Source organism: Pyrus communis, chromosome 16, assembly GCF_041283825.1.
Source record: "Pyrus communis isolate YQ-2024b chromosome 16, ASM4128382v1, whole genome shotgun sequence".
Taxonomy (NCBI): domain Eukaryota; kingdom Viridiplantae; phylum Streptophyta; class Magnoliopsida; order Rosales; family Rosaceae; genus Pyrus; species Pyrus communis.
In genome coordinates this window covers 11,775,537-11,797,095 of record NC_142580.1, presented here as the reverse complement: position 1 = coordinate 11,797,095, position 21,559 = coordinate 11,775,537, and the positions used below count along the sequence as shown (strand labels likewise).

General features: G+C 34.3%; 1 protein-coding gene across 1 annotated transcript; it reads left to right on the top strand.

The window, feature by feature from the left end:
• The first annotated feature begins 11,593 nt into the window (after nt 1-11,593).
• Nucleotides 11,594-13,100, top strand: LOC137730718 (protein FANTASTIC FOUR 3-like). The gene has a single exon (XM_068469677.2). The coding sequence runs from the start codon at nt 11,877-11,879 to the stop codon at nt 12,921-12,923; it is 1,047 nt and encodes a 348-aa protein (XP_068325778.2). The 5' UTR covers nt 11,594-11,876; the 3' UTR covers nt 12,924-13,100.
• Nucleotides 13,101-21,559: the final 8,459 nt, after the last annotated feature.

Here is a 21,559-nt window from a genome sequence, read left to right as displayed (position 1 = left end):
CTAGGTTTCTCTTCTTTTCTTATGTTTCACCTTCGTCGCTCTTCAGATCCCAAAATCTAATAGATACAGTTTTACCTTTCTCTCTCCCCCTCCCTCTCTCTCCCTCTCTCCCTCTCCCTTTTACCTACCAAACAAGTCTCATGCAAGGCCTACATATTTTTCATGTAAGATTTGTTTATCAACAAGCAAAATGGACGATATCGTAATGCGTCTTGAAATTGGTGAGTTATTTTTTGGTTGAAGGCTACTTTTATTACAAACCAGAAACAAACAAAAACACAACCAGAGGCCCAAAGTTAACATATGGACAAGCAAAAATTGGGCCAAGACAAACAGAGTACAAAGGGTCCAACTAACCTTTGAAACCCAAACACACAAACAAATTTACAGACTCTAGAAACATCAACTGCATCAGCCACAGCCAGAGTAAACCTCGAGTCATTCAATTCCTCGTCCAGAGTCGAGCATTACCTCTTCAAATGCAGCATTCTACCTCAATCTGCTTCACAAGCATAGCCACAAAGAAAGGATAGCTAGCAACTGATCAAAGGAAGCCAACTATCGGGATGAAGTCCGTGGAAGCCTGTGAACAACGCTGCCGGTAAAGGCAGATAACCAGGTGAAGGTGGTGGTGTTGGAAACACTTGAGTCGATGAAAACGTCGGAGCTCTACACACAATCTCCACGATATTCATGGCTGAGAATCGGAATAAAGATGAACAAAGAGGAGGGATACCAACTGGGCAAGAGGGATAGAATAGATCAGGGTAAAGGGCAAGAGGAAAGAGTAGAGAAAAAAAATAGAGAAGGTAGGAAACAGCGACAAAGGCTAGGGTCGGTGCTACCGGGTTTTCTTAATTTTTGAAGCCTCAACAAAGTGCTCTTAGATGATGCACCAAGTGAAGGTGGTAATTTGCCAATAGCACCACACCTTGTGGTTAATGCAAATAATATTTTTGAAGTGTTGATAACAAATTTTTTTTTTTAATTGCCTGAATATTTTATTACCCGTAAACAACACACTTCAATCATTTATGACGATCTCTCCAAAATAGCGCAGGCATATCGACAAATATCTCTTCTATTATGAAGACCACGGAGCGGCGAAGCTTACCCGAAAAATGTTTTTTTATTTATATTCATGCGGTCGGATCGTACCAATATCAATTCATTTGATTCTATTTATCCAAGGCAAGGAGTAATATCTCATGGAAGGGGCTTTTTGCTTTCTTATCATTGGCTTCTTCGTTGTTGAAGTGAAAGTGAAATATGCATCAGCAAACATGAGAAAGAAAAGAATTGGAAAGTGAAAGAGAGCTGTTATTAGCACTCCAAAAATCTCATTCTACACTCCTCACAAGTGTATTTTTCTTTCTAATTATAGAAAGTTTGGAGTACCAAATGAGATTTTTAGAATGCTAATAACAATTCTCAAGTAAAATATTAATATTATTATTTTCTGGATTACGGTGTGTGGCAGCTGGTTTAAATGTACTCCATTGCTGCAGCATTGCAATGCTTTCACCCTCATTCCACCATCAATTGCTATAGCTAGTCACACCATAAAGTCAACCAAAACAAAAATCACAACATCAGATGATGCAGCTACCATATATATATATATATATATATAACCCTGCATACCGAGTAACTATGAGGTTATGAGTTAACTACGCCATTTTTGTGAATGCGAGCATTTGCACGCGCGCGCGCGTGCACACACAGACATATATATATATATGTATGTTCTCCACACATTATATGCTTGACTTTCTTAATGCTAGCTACAATCTTTGGAATGTTTAATTTTTTTTATTACTATTTTTTAATCATGATTGGTTTACATATATTTAGTTAATCCTCCAAGTCTATAATTTTTGGATAACTCGATGAGGGAAATTTCCTAACATAGTAGTAGTGTTATTCCTCATCAGTCAGCTAGTCTAGTGTGCTTACAAACGTTACTTTTGTTCTAATAAAACTTTAAATAGCTACAGCTACTTTTTAAGGCCAAATGCAGAAACTCTAGCTGGGCTTTGATCATCTAGAAACCCTAATATTATCTGCAAAAGGATATTAACAATTTAACAAGTAATTTAGTTCAATGATTACCACTATAATGCTATGGTAGTGGAAGTGAAAGTGCCAAATGACGCATGCAGGTTCTGTTTTTCTTTGGCACTTATGCCGTCCAAATTTAGAGAAATATTCATACATAAATCAATATCGGTGGAAATATCGTTTAAAATTATCTAATGACAGAAGCTAACTAGTAGCATAAAAGTTGAAAAAGTGAAAGCAAGTTGGAAGAAATTGACTTCAAGCACAATGCTACGGTTTTATACAATTCAATTTGAATTAAGTTGTATAAAATACATTTTCTCTGTTCTATTCCTTTTGTTGTTGAAACTTGAAAGAATTGTTTTTAGGGGCAATTTCAAATTTTATGTTGTTTTGATTGCCTCTCAATTTCAAATTACACAATTAAGATACCGACTAGCAACTATAAAGAATCTTATTATTAAATTTTTACTGAAATATCTCTAAAATCTCCAAAATTTGTACCAAAATTTTACCGAAACTATCGATATTGCTGAAATATATCTGAAAATTTGCAGAAATCTTGCAAAGATATCACTTCACTCTCTTTCATTATTAGCAACCCCATTTACAGATATATCAGAGATATTCAAATTCAGGTAATGCTAGAGAAACCAAATTTTTTAAATCAAATTTGCAAACCAAATGATGTGGTTATAGATGATTGAATGTTAATTAAGTGTCGACTAACGTGTTTGTTTCTTATTGGTGACACATTATTTGGTTTGCAAACTTGATTAAAAAATTGGGGCATTTTGATACAGATGCCTAGCTTTTGAAATTTTGAGATTAAACATCCATGCCTTTTAGAATTTTGATTAAACATTTTCCTACAATTTAGGTTCCACTTAATACAAAACTACACGATTTGCCATTATATGCACTTTACCAATTAGCTATAAAATTTTTAGTGGTTATGATTCAGTATTCAATTTCAATAGAAATTCTTTTACAATTTAAAAAAACGACTTGATATTTTCTTCTGCTTCTTGCGTACCTTTTTCTTCCAACTCCACACCATATTAATTGATAGCACATGTCAATGTCAAATTGTCATCGAAGATGGTGGGGTACGATATATTGTACCCCTTCAAATCTGAATATTGACACTAAAGTGTAAGCCTTTTGTTTTACCACACCTTGTATCGATATTTTCATAATTTTTCACATACCATGGTACGTTTGGAAAGTTCTCTTCGATTGACTCAATTTCCTTTTAGATACTATAGTGGGTACGTTTCATTTGAACATGAGTACGTTTCAAATTGCATGGTACGTTTTAATTTGACATTGGTACGTTTCTATTTGAAAAATAAATTGTGGTGATCCATGTCAAGAGATACAAGATGCAATATGTGTGCATATTCAATAATGGTGGATATAAAGATTGCGGAACATTCATAAGCCAATAAAATAGATCATTGTTTATGAACGTCTATCTCTCTATACCCCCTAACAAATTGCAGCTTATTTTTAGTAGTTATTCTATGTCTATCTCTTTCTCTCTCCCCTGCAAAAGTATTCACGCATGTATCTCTCTTTTGATGAACTGGATGAGAGAAATGAAAAAGCAGAAAACATGGTCTATGATTTTTAGGGAGATAATTAAGAATTAATAAGTGATATTAAAGGATAAAGTAGAAATGAGGAGTATATATCCTTTTACTTTGAGACAAATACATTAACAACAGATAAATGAATTAAATTAGAAAATGGATGTGGACATAAATTAAAGCACCCTAATTAAATTTTTAAAAGTTTAATCAAAACTTAAAAACCTACAAATGTTTAGTTTAAAAAATGTGAAAAAGAAGTGGTAGAATCTAATTTTTTCTAAAAAATTTGATCTCCCTATTATTACTCTTTAAATCCTTGCATCAACAGATAACATAGTTAAAAGTCGAAACTACAACTACAAGCTCTAGAAAGTGTTGAAAACTAAACCAAAACAATTAGGCAATAAACAAAACACAAACGATTTCAGAGTTTCTTCAATATAGGAGTACCTCTTTAACAACGGAAACTTTATTGATTACCAACAAATACAAGAGAACTCACAAACACAAAGTATTCTCAAGTATACAAACTTATGCCTCTCAAAACTCTCACACAAAACTCTATCCCATATACATCTATTTATACTAATAGATGACATGGGTAGATAAAGTCCCCAGAATACCAAATCCAATACTAAAACTGAATCCCAAACCAACTAAGAAACATAAATCTAGATATCATGCATCCAAGATATCTCAATCTTTCTTCGATTCTTGTTTTAGTTTAAGCATGTTGATTTAATACCAAATCCAAGAGAAAAACATGCAAGCCGAGATTAAAAGTTAAAAGTTTATTTAGTCACCATCAATAAAGCCAAACATTCGACTCCGATGCTTATGTATGTGTACTAACTACTGCGTGCTTCTAAAAGCTTTTTTCATGGGCTCGATGTTTGTGTACTGTTAACTTTGTCATTAGATTAGCAATAAAATAAACTAATGACCATTACTTGCATGACATGTTTGCATGGATTACGTAGGCTTTCATTGCTTTATTCAGCTGCTATTTAAGTATATAATTAATTTGAAGAAACTGAAAATGGAGGGGAAAGGCGTGGCACTAACATCATAACATGGGTCAAAAAGGTATGTATGTGTGTGAGTGCTTCATTTAATTAGTTGCTTGTGTAAGCCACGAACTGGGTCCTCTTGTCTTTCTCAGTAAAGCCTTAATTAAAAAAAATGCATGGTAACAATGTTTTTTTGAACTTATCTTATGTTTAGTTTTCGTTTCTGTACTCTTATATTTGTTTGTTATGTTTTTCAATTTAATTCTACATTGCATGAATAGTCATTCCATCAAATATATCTCTTTTCCGTCAAATTTAAGGATATAGTGGTATTTTAATACAAAAAAAAATCTAATTTATTTAAAAATGAAAAGAGGTTGGCTCCTTAAGGAGGGAGTTGCTCCTCAAAATACTTTGTGGCCTATTCGTAGAATTTCGTGCTTGTGATTAGAACTGTTCATATTATAAATCACTATCTAAAGATCATTTCTACAAAAAATCAATTAAAATTAAGATCGTTTAGTCAATTCTTAAGGAATTTCGATTATAAGCATGAAGTTCTATGAATAGGTTATAAAGTACTTTAAAGGTTCCTCCTCAATTCTTGAGGAGCCAAGTATTTCTCTTTGAAAAATTTATTTTCTTATTTTTTGGATGAAATCCTTATTTTATCCCTCAATTTAACGAAAAAAGTTGACGGAATTAATGAAAATGACTACTATACAACAAATGACATAATTCAAAGACCAAAAAAAAAAAAAAACTATTAATAGAGTTCAGAAATTAAACTCACAATATTAATCAGAGACCTTTGCATAACTTAGCCGAAAAAAAATGATGTTTATTGGAAAAATCAAAGGCTTAACTTTAGGCTTTCACTTAAAGCCAAGGGGACATAACGTTTTCTTTGTTAAAGATTCTCTCCAATTCAAAATCTCAAAAAGCTATGATGGAATCTGATGCAATTTTTTCTCTTTGTTTTTCGTTTTCAAATCTTCATTTAAAATTTATGTAGCCTCTGTGTGACCTATCTTATTTATTGAGATCTAGTCATTCATTTAAATTTTACTTAACATTATAAACTTTTCAACTTATCTCCTTAATAAAAAAAAATTAAAAACTAAATATAAGTTAAGTTAAAGAACATGTGCAAGTGGCTCTTTACCATAATGGTGGAAAGAAGTTGAGTCTTTGCATAATGACGTGGGTTTAAACTCCGTGTGTCACTTAAATAGATAGATCACATAAATGTCACATAAAATTTTAGGTGCAGAAAGTTTGAACTATTGTTTTTCTCTCAACAAAATTAATTAGGGAAAAAAAAAAAAACAGATTCTGATACACACTTGATGGCCTTTTTGTTATTCAATTAGCTTGCTGATGAGGAAACTTTTGAACTAACAGAGAGCACAAAAGTATGATCAATTAGAGGTATACCAAAAGGTTATTAATAAATTAATCAGGGTTCTTAATTAAGTTTTCTGGTTTTTGTGGGACTATTTACTACTAGATCGAATTACATATGGCCATATATACGCCCCCAAGCTAGAAATCTATGAAATTACAGTGCAATAAGATTAGCGTGAGATGATACGTCATAATTGAAATTGTAGTATTCGACATATATATCTATTGTGAGATAAATTTGTTGCCAATGAATTAGCCAACTTGAGTCTCTCCCACCCACCGCGTCTATTTTTTGAGCAAACTCTTTCTTGTTATACGTAATTTTTAATGGTTGATACAGCTGGTGTCTCTCAACCTCAAGATATATTTTGTAATTTACTTTTTTTATGAGCACTTAACCTTTTTTTTTAAATGAGATAAGCTTGAACCGATAGATGACATAGATGGTCAAATTTTCAAAATTTGGATTAACAGCATTTGATGATCATAGCACATGGTATTTGACCTTTGTCCATGAACAAATGGCTCCAACTTTTGATCCAAAATATCTCAAAGGTGATGAAAGCATCCATGAGTTTGGTTTTTCCTTCTAAATTAACTTTACTTGAACAGTAATGCATGATGCTCTCCACATATTATGCTGATTTTATACATATATATTCACTTTTAGCTTTATCTTAGATTCTTAATCATAGATTCATATGCTGATCATTTTCTTATAAATTGCGGGAAGATATTGCTTTCTTTACATCATGGAAAAGAGAGAAACAAGACATGCACCGAATTAAGTTAATTAACTTGATATGGCAATTAAAAATAATTAAATACAAAAACAAAACTAATGACGTTATAGAACATTAAACAATACACTAAACAGCTAAACAGAAAGCATCTAGTGATTTCTTGTATTATTATGCTTTTTCTATCCTTAACTTAATTAATCCTCCCATTAGTAATTAAATGAGGAATTTATTTGTTAATTAATCTGTCAACTGATCATTTAAAAGAAAGTCAGCTCGGCGACCTCAGCATGCACTCTCATGCAAAGTCTTGGCCTCTTCAGGCTCTTGGACCTCTCATATCAATTTATATGTAAAATAATAAAGAAAAATAGTGAAATAAAATTACGAGAACGCATTTTTTTATAGTATGTACTTGAACAGAAGAGGTCGGTATATATTAATATGAAACAAATAATGGTTTTAAACAGTACACTTTTGACGTCAGTATGATCTAATTTTGATAATATTATACATATAAGTTATAAGCACACAAGGCAACATGCAAATGGCATAATATGTCAGCAGGTACACATAAAAAAATTTTGATTGCCCGATGCTCCTGCTGGTTTCCTTTTTACTTTTTCCTCCAATTGCGCAGCTTTCTGGTCCAGCATTTCTATACCGGGAAACCCACATCATTCACCACCACAAAACGCCCTCTAGTAGGAGCAACCAGTACTCCTAAAAGCAACATTTTTAGGCAATGGTCCTAGACTCTTCTAGGTATGCTTTAGCGTTTAGGGTAGGTCACTTGTTGTCTTCCCACATGGTTTAGGGTTTTTGTGTGCGCGCGCACAAGTGGTTATAGCTTCTTTAGCTTGAGCTGGTTTTCCATTTGGTCAATAAGCAAGCCTTTGATCTTTTAGACAAAGAGAGATCTAAGACCTTTCTGGGGGGACTTTGATATAAAGAGTGTTCACCATGACACGTGGAAGGATGAGTGATATGCATGCATTAGGCAGTGTTTTTTAGGTCAAAATGTTTGCAGTGTTTAGTTAGAATAATATGTGCTACGCAATTTGAATTATAGCCATCTAAGACCTTTCTTGGGGGACTTTGATATAAAGAGTGTTCATCATGACACGTGGAAGGATGAGTGATACGTATGCACTAGGCAGTGTTTTTTAGGTCAAAATGTATGCAGTGTTTAGTTAGAATAATATGTGCTTTGCAATTTGAATTATAGCCAGAAATTTGAAACACATTATGTTTTAACTATAGGCAACATCGATCACTCTTGCAGTTGTGCTTGTGTTTCAGCATGAGGACTTTCCAGTCACGTGGAAAGATGAGTGACATACATGCAATGTTTAGTTAAAACATAAAGTGTTAAGAAGTTTGAATAAAGAATTAAATTTGAGATGCATATTATGTTTAATTAGGTAGTACCAACCACTCTTGCTTAGTGGCAGAGCTAGACTTTCATGCTTAGAAGGATGCTAGTTTATGGCCTGTACATAGCTCTGTCTCTCCTCATTTTTCCACTTGGCACGAAAGTCTCTACTCAAGTTTTTCTTTTGAGAGAGAGATACATTTATATTATTTTTGAGCGAGGAATTTCTCAAGTCTCAAGAGATTGAGTCCAAATTAGTAACAAATGGAATGTAAAATGTAGATAGAGTGAATTAGCAACGCTTTTATCACTCGTCTAGGGCCTTCCTCGCGGTCAAGCAACTCTTCCTTCGTCGGCAATCCCAAGGTGCTTTCTGAGCAACCGTTCTTGGCGGAAAAAGTCCCCTACGATCCTAAAGAAGACTTTATCTACAGTACATAAACATGTGAGAGATGTTCATATAAAAGGCGTAACTGATCACCTTTATCTACATTTTGATCCATCGTACTAATTTAGACTCAATCCCTTAAAATTTAAAATTTTCTTATTCAAACATAGCCTCGCCGGCCGACAAACAAAAGGGTAACCTAGTGGACTTAGCTAGCTTTTAACTTGTCTGCCTAAGATGGCCGTACAGTTAGTTCAGTGGCTCTACAGGGAGTTAAGATTCATGTACAGGTTCTATGGCCTTGTGGGATTGATGCAAAGTGACGGCAGGAACATAATAATTGTTAACACAAACCAAATTTTTTGTACAATCCACCAAGTTGGGTGATTAGAAAAGAAAAAAACTGGAACCACATGGCCTTTCAAAAACTAAAATTGAAAAATAAAAAAAAATAATTAAAGGCCTTACCTTTGAGAGATTCCTTCAAGTTTCAAGGTTTGAATCAAATTGTGCGGTGGGTAGGTCGCAAACTTCGAATCGAAAATATGATGTTCAGTAGTTGCGTTGACAAATATTCCGACCAGGCAGGCATGAGGCAATATTATGACATTATTTGAACAAGATAGGCTAGTTTTTGCAGGGTTATATTGAAGTGGGACTCACTCCATCACCCTCTCCTTGTTTCAAAGATCCATAGGAAAATATGCCCGTGGGATTGTGTCTCCCTGCTGACATTAATTAAATTGTATTTCTACAAACATAATTATTGATGTATGCAGCTGCGCTGACAGTCTTCCCCCCTCTTGATGCATGCAGTATGAATCTTCCTATCTAGGCCTGGTATATAGAATAACACGTAGATTTCGATCTAGGGTAATGTTCTCTCGTTAGACTAATTGTTTATAAGTCGAGCTTTACTTGTACATGCATATAATAGTAATGTTCTGTGGTCAGATCATCTATCAAGAATCAACCCTTATGAATAACTGTACATTATATATTACCATCTCGCAATACGGGGAAACTTACGTACCTACACCCCCCACCCTTGTAAAATGTTACGGTGGCATTTCGAGCCAATATTATAGTTTCATGTGGTTTAACTTTCTTATGACATTGTATTATTAGTTTAGGACACCCCTTTGGCACCCAAAGGTATCTACAAGTGATCCCTCTCTACAACAAGAGCATCTTAAGAGACAAGAAGTCTAGTATTTTATGTCGTTAAATTGTCGATTTGAACTACACATTCAAATAAAACATAAGCTGATACCTGATAATAGTATAGCAAGTTATCTGGTACAAGAAAATATGTCCCCCTATATTCCTAAGTTGATTGTGTGTATACAATCTGCGGTCAGCATAATATATAAATATGTGCAAATCTAGTAATGTCGAAGGGTGTGTGCTGATGTATTTCTTTTTCCTCTTTATTTACGTACTATTAATGCCAGACTCGTGTGGCATATGGATCATAAATAAAAAAACTGGTCACCAGACAGCAGATAGTGATTTCAGGTATTTAATTGGTAAGTACTATATTTCAGAAAGAGAAAAAGCAATATCACTGTCAATAAATTTTTGGAGGATTCCTTTTCTCCCTTGCCCTTTTTGTTGGCTTTCATTTGGAAATGAAAGGGAAAATATGTTAAGTTTGAAGAAATGATAAATTCCATGTGTCTCTCTCTTTAAATTCATTCATGCATGCCCATATAAGGACATTTTAGTCTACATGAGATTTGAGAAAGAACAAAAAAAAATCTTTTGCTGAAAATTTCGAAATCCTCATATTAATTCAAATTTTAATATTATTAATAAAGAGAAAACACAAAGTTTAAAAGCAAAAAAGTTAATTGGAGTTTTAAAAAAAAGTTGGAAAATGATTTATGTACACTATTTTTCACCTCCAACACGTTTCGCTTTTTTTGCTTCTAGCGATTGGAGTGGGTTGAAAATTGTAATCCTACGTTGGAAACTTGACATGATAGTTACAATTATATTGAATGGTTCCACTTCTAATTACACTAAAATCTTTTATGATAAAACTCAATACTTGCCAATTTGTATAGATGATTGAGTTGAGACAATATTGATATAATTAGTAGTGGGTCGTTGATCTGATGGTGAAACAATGACATGATAACTGAGCTGGACTTGACAAACCATTCCAATAATGACCAAGAGCTGACCATAAATTTTCCACTCCTTGAGAATAAAGAAAGAAGAGGTCATTGGTGTGAAATTAGTTGCTTGTGTGGCCCAGTAAAGACACAGTTCTACGTGGAGTATTGAAGAATGTAATCCTACATTGAAAACTTAGCCATGACAAATAATAACATATATTGAATAACCACACTCTTTATTGCATTGAGACACTTTTGTGATAAAATACAACCCAATAATATCAGCATGATTACTATTTTGAACAATGACCTCGACCTTGCCCTGACCCTTCCAATTGTGAGCATTTCATATTCTGCTGCCTAAACAAAAGTAAAAAAAAACATAAAGGTGACTAGTGTAAGATTGGATGCACATGTGGCACACTAAAGAGTGGCCTCAGGTGAGGGGGTATGTTGAAGAATGTGAAAAGTCCCATCTTGGAAACCCTACAAAACAGAATGTAACTTCGGTTTCACTTCTAATTGCACAAGAGCTTTTTGTGAAAACCTCACACATGCTAGGCTAGCAAGTGAATAAGTTGGGAACGACATTAGTGCATTAATATTGGACCGCTAGACCCCCCCTCTCTCTGAAACAATGACAGATTGAACAAATTAAAGAAAAAAACAAAAACTGAAATTAAGAGGAATGTACAAAAAATAAAAAATAATGAGCCTGAATCACTCTCTTAAAGGTTAGGACTATTTTAAAATTTCCTTTTCTTGCCTATTTGTAGTGTGTTACCATATTAAAATTTGTATAATTCAAGTGGCGCAAAAAAGGCCTCCTGCCCACCTGGGTCACCTCTCCTTCTGAGCTCTATACCTTCCACTTCGGACTACAAATACCCACCCCACACCCTCTCTTATCACTCTGCTCAATCCCCTCCTTCCTCTCTTCTCTCCACTCTCTCTCTCTCTCTCTCTCTCTCTCTCCAAACAACACAGAAACCTCTCTTCCTTCTAATTTCCTAACACCCGAAACAGAGTCCTCTGTTTTCCATGTCTCTCACACACCACAAAACAACAAGACCTTTCATCTGAAGTCTCTATTTCCCCTCTCTCTCTTCTTTCATAGCATTTTCCAGCTAAAAACGTCATTTCCCACTTAAAATTTTGGTGAAAATTGTCATCGTATATGGCGACAATCGTGTGCCAAGGTCTGCAGTCATGCCTGGAGTCTCATCATCTTGTGGAGCCAAGAACCCTAAGGCTAAAGTTTTCGGCACCAGGAGCTCATCACATCTCTCCAATTCCCACCCAAGAATTAGGAATCAAAGGTTGTTTCTCTGAAGAGAAATGCAATAATTATGAGGAAATCAACAGCAATAAGGCCACCTCCGAAAAATCTGACTTGGTGGGTGGCTGGAGTTTCCTCCAAGCTATCTCCAAACCCTCACTAGAAAACCATACTGCTGAGGTGGACGAAGAAAATAATTACACCCCTCCTAGGGTTTACAGGAGCTCATCAGTTACCAAGCTAAATGAGAAGAGCTTGGAGATGTGCACCGAGGACTTAGGCTGCGAGACCGGCGCCATTATCACAGAAAGCTTCAGCATTTTCTCACCAATGCCTGAATCAGAATCGAATGCTGTGCCAAGGGAGCGACAACATAAACCTAAATTTTCGGGTGGAAAAAAGGTGAATAATATTCATGGTTTCCCACCTCCGTTGACAACAATAAGTGGTGAGGATTCTCTACAAGTTAGGCCTCACAGGGAAGATGGTAGGCTGATCATGAAGGCTGTCAAGGCCCCTTTAAGTCATACATTCTTCCAAGCTGAAAGGAGCAATGGCCACCTTCGATTGTGCTTTTCAAAAACCTTTTCTCCCAGTTTTGACTCAGGAGAAGCAGCAGCCACTCATGAATACAATGAAGGGTGTAAAAATGAAGCATGTGAAAATGACATCAATGAGGAGGAAGCAGAACAAGATCAAGAAGAAGTCGGAGAAAATAAAGAAGAAGAACTGGAGGAGGAAGAAGAAGAAGAAGAAGAAGAAGAAGGGAAGAGATCAATTGTGTGCTTGATGGAAGGTGAGGAGGTGGATGGGAATAGTTTGAATGTTGGGGGTGATGAGGGAATGGACAAGTTTAAAAGGCCAAGCAGGTGCAAAGAGGATAGTGGTGAGTGTGAGGAGAAAGGATGGTTAAAGTATTGGGAGCCCTATTGGGTGTCTACTTAATTAGGCTTGTTAGTAATTAAAGGTTTAATTAAGCATAGTATTCTCCAGTTGTGTGATCAAAATTTCACAATTTTCTGTTTGTCCTTTCTCTCTTTCTATTCTACAAATTCCCTTTTAGTCTTCATAATGTATCCCTGTGATAGCCACCTCCGGTAGTTAATCTTGTTACTCTCTCTCTCTCTCTCACACACACATACAGAAAGACATGGACAACAGAAATGATCAGACTTTCCTCAAATAAATCTATTTCAATGACACCAATATTTTGAATTGAATAAAGTGCTAAAACACTCACAATGGGAGGTGGTTCTTATATTATTAATGCAGTAATTAACTTTTTTTTCATTAAAACAAAAAACAAATTTTCATGCAGTTGCTCTCCACCAAGAGAATTAACATGCATGCAAAATAATTCTAGCACACTGTAAAATCTCCTACAGAAGGCATTTGGCAATAATCAGGTGAGATATGGGTGGACCCCATACACATGTAGGAAAATTATACTTTTTGGAATGGAAATTACACTATTTTTCGTTATGTAAGGAGTTATTCCTTCTTAACAATTACACGTAATGTTGTGTCATCCTCTTTTCTTACACACGTTATAATCGAAAGAATTATTCTCTTTCTAATCATCCAAAAATATAGCACTTCAACATTTAAAAATAGTCAAATCCATGACAATCTATGATAAGTAATTGATGGTGTTAATAGCTATTGAGACAAACTCTCCAACCCACAAGACTTATTACACGATAGATAAACTCTGTTAATATCACAAACAATTTCAATATTTCTCTTTATCTCTCTCATCACATGATTTGTTGAACCTAAGATAAGAGAATTATTTCGAGATGCCACAACTAGCTCACGAGTGAGTATATGAGTTTCAGTATTCCTCTCTATATCTCTTGTCATGTGAGCTATTAAACTCATGGCAGAACAGTTATGGCAATTGGGCTTCGTAGCCCTTTCACAAATTCACCAACCAAAAATAGCACTACTCTCAAAATGCAATCTCTTTTAGCCATTTTGGACGAAAATACCCTCAAGTTAATAAAGTATCAACACAATATTAATACATTATTGATACACTATTGAGGATATTTTTATCAAAAAAGTTGGTAAAGATTGCAATTTGAGAGCGCGGCTAATTTTAGTTGTTGTATTTGTAAAAGGCTAGTAAGCACAATTTCCCAAGAGTTATTTTCGAGCTGCCACAGCTAGCTCAATGGTGAATATATAGAATATGCATGTTTTCCTTGTTCCATTTCGGCCATGCCATCAGCAATATGAAATTTAATTGGAATATGATGAGTATGAAGATTGCCCTTCCGTACATGCTTAATTAATAACCATATATAGTGCAATGCAAGAATGTATCATACATTGGATTATCTCTAAAATAAGGATGGATTCTGTATGATCTTTATATACATCGTTTAAGCTTTTGGGACCAACATATCTGTGACTCAGAACCAAAATTTTCCCACAAGGGCATCAGAAACATGATGTATAGCAGCTAAAAGCACAAAAGGATAGAAGGTTCATATAACTGCCAGCCTGATAGTGATAGTTGCTAGTGCGCACTGCAGTCTAGGGCTGGTATACAGGGAGCCCTTAGAGAGAAAGAGAGAGAGAGTTTATCAAAGAAACGTAGGAAATGAAAACTGGCGGTGGTTTTGGTATCGGTTTGGCCTGCAAAACTGAAAGTAAGATGGGGATTTGGGAAGTGGAATCGTAGTGGTTGTTGTGTTGAATATTTCAAGAATATATTCATATATTTGTTGGCTGAAAAGTTGCATATTTGCTTAACCGTTGCTTCTCTTTGAGTGAAGCATTGCAGCATATGACATACTACAATATATATATATATATATGTTATATATGTATATATGTTATATATGTATATATATGAATATAATATATAGTGGTGCTGCATTGTGCAGCATGTGTGTACGAAAATGATGGTACCAAAAGGTTGTGTTTAATTCAACCTTGTATTTTTTGGTTGAACTACAACTTTTGGTTAAAAGACATGATGCTTATTCAAATTGTATGAGTATAATTAAAAGATGTAAATAATCAATATTTATTTTCTGAAAATTCTAAATAGAAAACATGTCTTTTGGGTCAACACTATTAAAAATGGTTGTATATCTTCAACTAAAATGAAAGACTTGATGAAAGGGTGCTTTAATGCCTATAAATACCTATTGTGGCATAATGTTTTATACACAATTTCGAGAAATTTGTTTCTACATTCCTTGCTCTATTTTCTCTCCATCACATTCATACAATTTCTTTCTAGTTATTTATAAGGGAATACAATTCGGTTTTGCTAATCGAATATTCCATACTTTGTTGTATCCTGGAAGTGACTTGCCAAGAACCCTTTAGCAAACTCATTCGAGTAGGGGCAAATAACACTTTAAAGAAACGATTCAAGTCATACCTCAAAGTTATCATTCGGATTATTCTCTATATTTATATATTTACTCTAACATGTTGCTTGAAGAAAAGGGGGGGGGGGGGGGAGTGTCTCATGGTATCTATGAGTACTATCAACCTTACATTTTAGTCTCAATAGAAATAGTTAATTTCATCTTCATGTACGTACGGTGTGCTCTCACCACCGTTGGAACATGTTATCAACTTATCATCAACTACCCTATAGCCATGCACTCAGTTACCATATATGTTTCTGTTTTCATCCTTTTGGAAATATTCTTCAGTGTTGATAGTACAAATTGCACTACCAGAAAAATAAGGTGGGAAAAATATCAGTGACTAATCAGATGGATAAACGAATATGAATTTCTATATTAGGTTTATTAGCCACAGGTCCTTTTATGTACCCACGACAATTGAACGTGATGTACGACTTTACGTGCTATAATATAGTTGGATATGAAGGTTTGTTGAGTCTTTCAACAAGAGTATGCCGACAGTACCTATTGTTAGAGCAGTTTAAATGAGTGCATGCCGACAAGATTAATAATCGATCTGTTTCAATCAGAGTAATGACGACAGTAATTCTTTTTCCATTTGTTGCCCTTAAAATGAGAGGTAGATTCTCTGTCCTCCCATTTTTCGTGTCTTCTCGTATTTTTCTGTTTGTATGAACACGGTTAAGCCACGTTTTCGTGTCTTCTCGTATTTTTCTGTTTGTATGAACACGGTTAAGCCACGTCAATATTTAATATTATTATTCTTGTTTATCTTATTATCTCTATAAAAAAAAATATAAAATGTTGACGTGGCTTAACCGTGACCACATAAAACAGAAGGGCACGAAAAATGGGAAGGCAGATAATCTGCCTCCCTTAAAATGTCACATGCAACAATGAAAGTACATACCCCGTATATAAAGACCGGATAGAGGAAGGCAGTGCTCCATCGTGGAGTTAGGGCATCCATTCATTAGGGATTCTCGATAGGATAACGTGCGGTTTACTACTCATCGACTGTCTGCATGTATTATCTCTTGAATTTTCATACCTAAAATTTATTTAATGTTGATAATTTACTTCAACGATAACAAAGTCTTATCTTATTAAATGAGATTTGTATCTTAAAATGTTACCGTGCTCAGTTTAGCACTAAGTCTTTCGTTATGTCTAAGTACTCAATGTCTATTCTTAAAGTCTCTTTTGAAGTTTTTCTAGATCTTCCTTTATCTTTTTTTCCTTAAGCTTCTATCTTATACTCGCATTCTCTAACTAGAACATCTGTAGGTCTTCGGTTCACATGTCCAAATCACTTTAAGTGATTTTCTCTCATCTTATTTTCAATTGCAGCCACTCCTACTTACCTCGGATGTCCTCATTCAAGGACAATGCTAGTGTAGGCCTAGGGGGCGGATGCCCCCACTCATTTTTTTTTTCCTGAAAATAAAAAATGTATAGTTTGCATTTTAATTCCCCGTGAACAGCCCTAATTAAACTACAATGAAAAAAAATTGGTAGACAACTAAACTAAGTTTACCATTTTGCATCCCCCATGCCCCACCTAATGACTATTGAATTGTGCCTCCCCGTTTTCCTAACCCTAGGTCCCTAATCCTTACAAAACTCATCCCACCACCATGGCAAAGCAATTCTTGTCCTCATTTTCTCCAAGTTTTGGATAATGTTAGAGAGATCAAATTTGCAAACAAAATGAGGTGTCATCAATAAGAAATAAGCACGTTAATCAACACTTAAACAATAATATAATCATTAATATGCACATTATTTGGTTTACAAATTTGATCTCCCTAGCATTACCCTCAGGGTTTTCCTCCCCTTTCATTCAACCAAAACTCAGTTGAATTTGGAGTTTCATAGTTGGAGTTCAAGTAATCAATTATCAAAATTCGATGCAAGAACTTTACTCCACAAGGTATTTTATATGACTTTACTTCATTAATTCGTTTTTGGCACTACAATTTAGAATTGAGCTTTTTAATTTAGAGATCAATGGATAAATGATAACATAGTTATTTTTATTAAGAGAGAGATATTTGATGATATTTGTAATGATGTTGTCATGCAACGTTTTTAAAACATGAAAACTTATTGAGGAATATTGTAATATGTTGTATGAAAAACTTTATGGAATAATAAATAAGTGTTTTTTTAATAAATTTTTGAGCTTTTTAATTGTGACTTTGTTATTTGAGGATATCCTATTTATACAAATATCTAGCTTCATCTCTGTCCCCGTTCTTAATTTCATCTTTTCTCTTGTGCCTACATATCCTATTTTATGGATATCTGATAATTTACTTCCATAAGTTGAAAATTAAGCGCAGAAGTAGTTTGAAAAGCAATAAATCAATTTTAAAAATAAAAAAAAAACAAAACAAAACGGTGAAGTGTTTCCTTATGGGGTCGATTCGAATACTATGAAAACAGTGTATAATATACTTCCAAATGTGAACCACGTGTCAAAAACAGAATCGTAGCGCAAGGCCTTCCATATCCACATGAACTGCAGTCGTTGTGAAAAGGAAACCGAGTCCCCACTAAAAAGGACAGGAATTTGGAAGTTGGCCAGATTACATTTTTTATCCACGTAGATGTACGTTGATAGGGTTTCCAATGCCTTAATAGTTCTTCTTTGGGTTGAATTTCTCCATATAGTTAAAAATTCAAACTTATGCATCCAGCTAATTTGCATTAGGTTGCAATAATTCTCAGTCCCGAACTGTCAATTGGAATGGACGGGAAGATGACATATAAATTCTCTGTTACGCTTTCTAACCTTTTCCAAAATTCTTGTTTTCCTATTACGGGTTCATAGAGGTTTTAAGGGCACGGAAATGACGAATATATAGGGTTTAGGGATTGTATCCTTTTAACTGCAACGATGATAGTGAAAACTTATAAATTTGATGACCATAGATTAATACATAACATATCAGTGTATGAAATATCAATTGTGCGTGAGGAGTTAAAAGAGATGTGGTGGAGTAAGTTTTTTGTCTCTTAAACTTGGGGCAATTTTCCTTTTATTTCTAAAAAACATATATACTTAGTTTTTCTTTTGTCTGTAAATCAGGAAATAGCAGGAGTGTATGGTTAGAACTAGAAGTTGGTTTAAAATGGTTGACAAAGTGATCGTTATCTAAATATATAATGATGAAATTAAACATAGGGTAGTGCTATTCACACTTTTTTTTTTTATCTCCCACACACCTTTGTTAATATTTATCCATTAATCAACTTCAATTCATTCAATCCGACGACCGAAAATTGAGAGAGAGTGTGTGAGAAGTAAAAATAATTGTGTGGATTGCACTACCCTAAACTTATGGTATTACATAATATCAAAATTTATCTGAAGTAAAAAAAAATTATCATTAATTACCTAATGCGATGAGTAGTTACAGATGTGCACTATTAATTTGTCTAGAGTAATTTTTTTCTTCATGGTTAATTTTCCTCTTAATGTCATCTGGATTAATTACTTTGCAAATACCTCTTGACGACATTGTGTATGCATGGAATCCACAAAGCCATATTTTATTTGATCTGATCCACGAGGCTAATAGATGACCAAGTATACTGCTCCACGTGTAAAAGTTGAATGTGTGGACACTTGGTGAAACACCAAAGGTGCATGAATGTGTGGACATTTGGTGAAACACCAAAGGTGCATTTCGATTGGTTTTATTTGTTGCCTCTTTAAGAAAGGAGCTTTACTTAATTTCTTGGTAGTTAAGGACTCGAAAGTCGTTAGTATCATTCATGCAAAGCCAAGCCACGATATACAAGTTCCACTATCTTCTTTGGTAGAGGTCAGATCGAGCTTCGAAGAGCCAATTTGTAATAGTACACCTTCGATCGTAACAGCTTTTATAACTTTTTCATAGATTAATTACTTAGACGGGTTGGTTTCATGCGTAAGCACTCTTTGCAGTTCGAATATTGCAATTTTTATATGGCCGAGAAAGTTCATTCATTCATGTGCTTTTCAAATTAATTTGCACAATCTATTTAACTTTAATTGTAGATTGTCCTTTTGTCATCCATATATATGATGGAATCTAAAGCTCTAGAATATATCATTGGCCCCCTTTTCAATGATGTAGATCAAATGGTGGAGTAAATCAAGAATTAGATTTAAAGGCATAAAGTCATTAACAAAGTTTAAAACTTTAAACGTTGTAAATTTGGATGGTGTCCGATTTATCCTCATGATTTATCGTTTTGAAGAAAACGTCATCACGAGGAACGCTCTACGCTTAGCAGCATTCTAGCTAAGTTTTGAGGATATGTTTTGATATATTGTTATTTTTCATATCTTCCTTTCAATTAGGATCTTAACAAGGCTATAGGTTGTGGTGTTAGGGTTTTTATTTGTCATAATTATTCAATAAACAACTTTGAGAATTAATCATATTTTCTTGTAAATTTCAATGTTGTTTGTTTATTTGTTTTGTTTTGTTTTTTTCTGTTTTTTTGTCACGCTGCGTAAGAGTTTGTCATTCTCTCATGAATGAGAAACAAATAACAATTAGGCATCAAGAAAATGAGATGGAATTCTGTGTATTTACTAATGGATCTAAATCTTTGTTGGATAAATATCAATATCCAAAACCCAAAACTAATATTAAATTTTTTTTTTAATATTATTAAGGGGAGGAAGATGTTCAAAACTATTACAATAATTTAGAGTATGGGGAGTTTCAAACTCATGACACATAAGTAGAAACACAACACCCTAAAGTAATCTATTTATAAGATTTTTTTTTATTTTTTTATATATGGACATTTTAAAAACTAAATATGATACATTCAATGGTGCACTTTGTTAAGGACATTATACCATTTTGCAAATCGTGCAACATCCCATTTTCAATAATTTCTCATTTTCTTCTCAAAATATTCATTTTTAATCTATGACACATCAATTCTCTTTCAATTTCCATCATGTTTCACACCATCACATATGACTATATGACCAATATTCTAATACGAGTAAAATATGTATATGTAAAGGAGAGTCTCATTCTTCATGAGTCCAACGCCACCAGCCATGGCGTCACTAACAAAAGGAACCACCACTGGTACGCAAAAACTTCTCCTCATCCTTCATCCTTCATACCCCACCACCATATCCACCCTAGCTACCTTGGACCCCAAATGTATACAATGGCAAAGAAAGCAGCCCAAAAAGGAGGAGACCACACAAAAATTGACCACAATAGTCTTAGTCTGCCAATGGATAAAACCGTGTGTCCCCCCTCATCAAAATATAAACAGTTCTAATGCCTAATTACTATAGCAGGCTGATTTTTTTACTAATTAAACGAATACAGAAAAGTATTACATCAATAGTCTATAAACATCTTCTAAATCCGTTGCAAGATTTGAAAATTGACTTGAAATATAAGTTTGAGGACATCTTTTCCTCTCATACTAACTTTCCACGCATAAATGGATAAGCATGAACTCACAGCTAGCTGCAATTGCCACAAAAAAAAGGAGCAAATTATTGACAGAGAAAAGAAAAGAGAGAAAGAGAATGCTACATATATACATAATTTATATATTATATATTATACATGCAAAGAAAGTAAGACCCTCTCACACTTGACATAAAATCTTCTCTAACATGTGACATAGAATCTTACTCATAGTTCATGACAAAATATATAATCATTTGTGTCTATAATACTCAACACGTAACATAACAGAGTCGTTTCTTCCCTGGAGACAATCACAAACATATATTCTCCACCTCATTAATTAAGAACCTTGAAGATCATCAAATTGTCACAATTCTTGTGGTTTGCAAAACATAATGTCAGATGACTCAAATCTCTTACGTGGGTTTGTGTGAGCTTGCGAAGTTCCACAAATGACAATTTGAACCACTTCATACCCTTCGACCAAGCTTGGTGCATGCCTCATTGTCTATTTCCCTTGTCCTTAGAACTTTCGATGATAAAAAGTGAGGGAGGGATCGGTTGGAGGGTGAGAGGAGGGGATAAAAGGACAGCTGATATACACCAGTCACCCACCTCACCTATAATCTTTGGACTTTTAAGTATATTCATGAGAATCATACGATTGATATTCTCATAAAATATAAAATAGGGGCTGGTCCACCATTGTTCTTGTGAACAAAAACCAAATGGTCCAGTC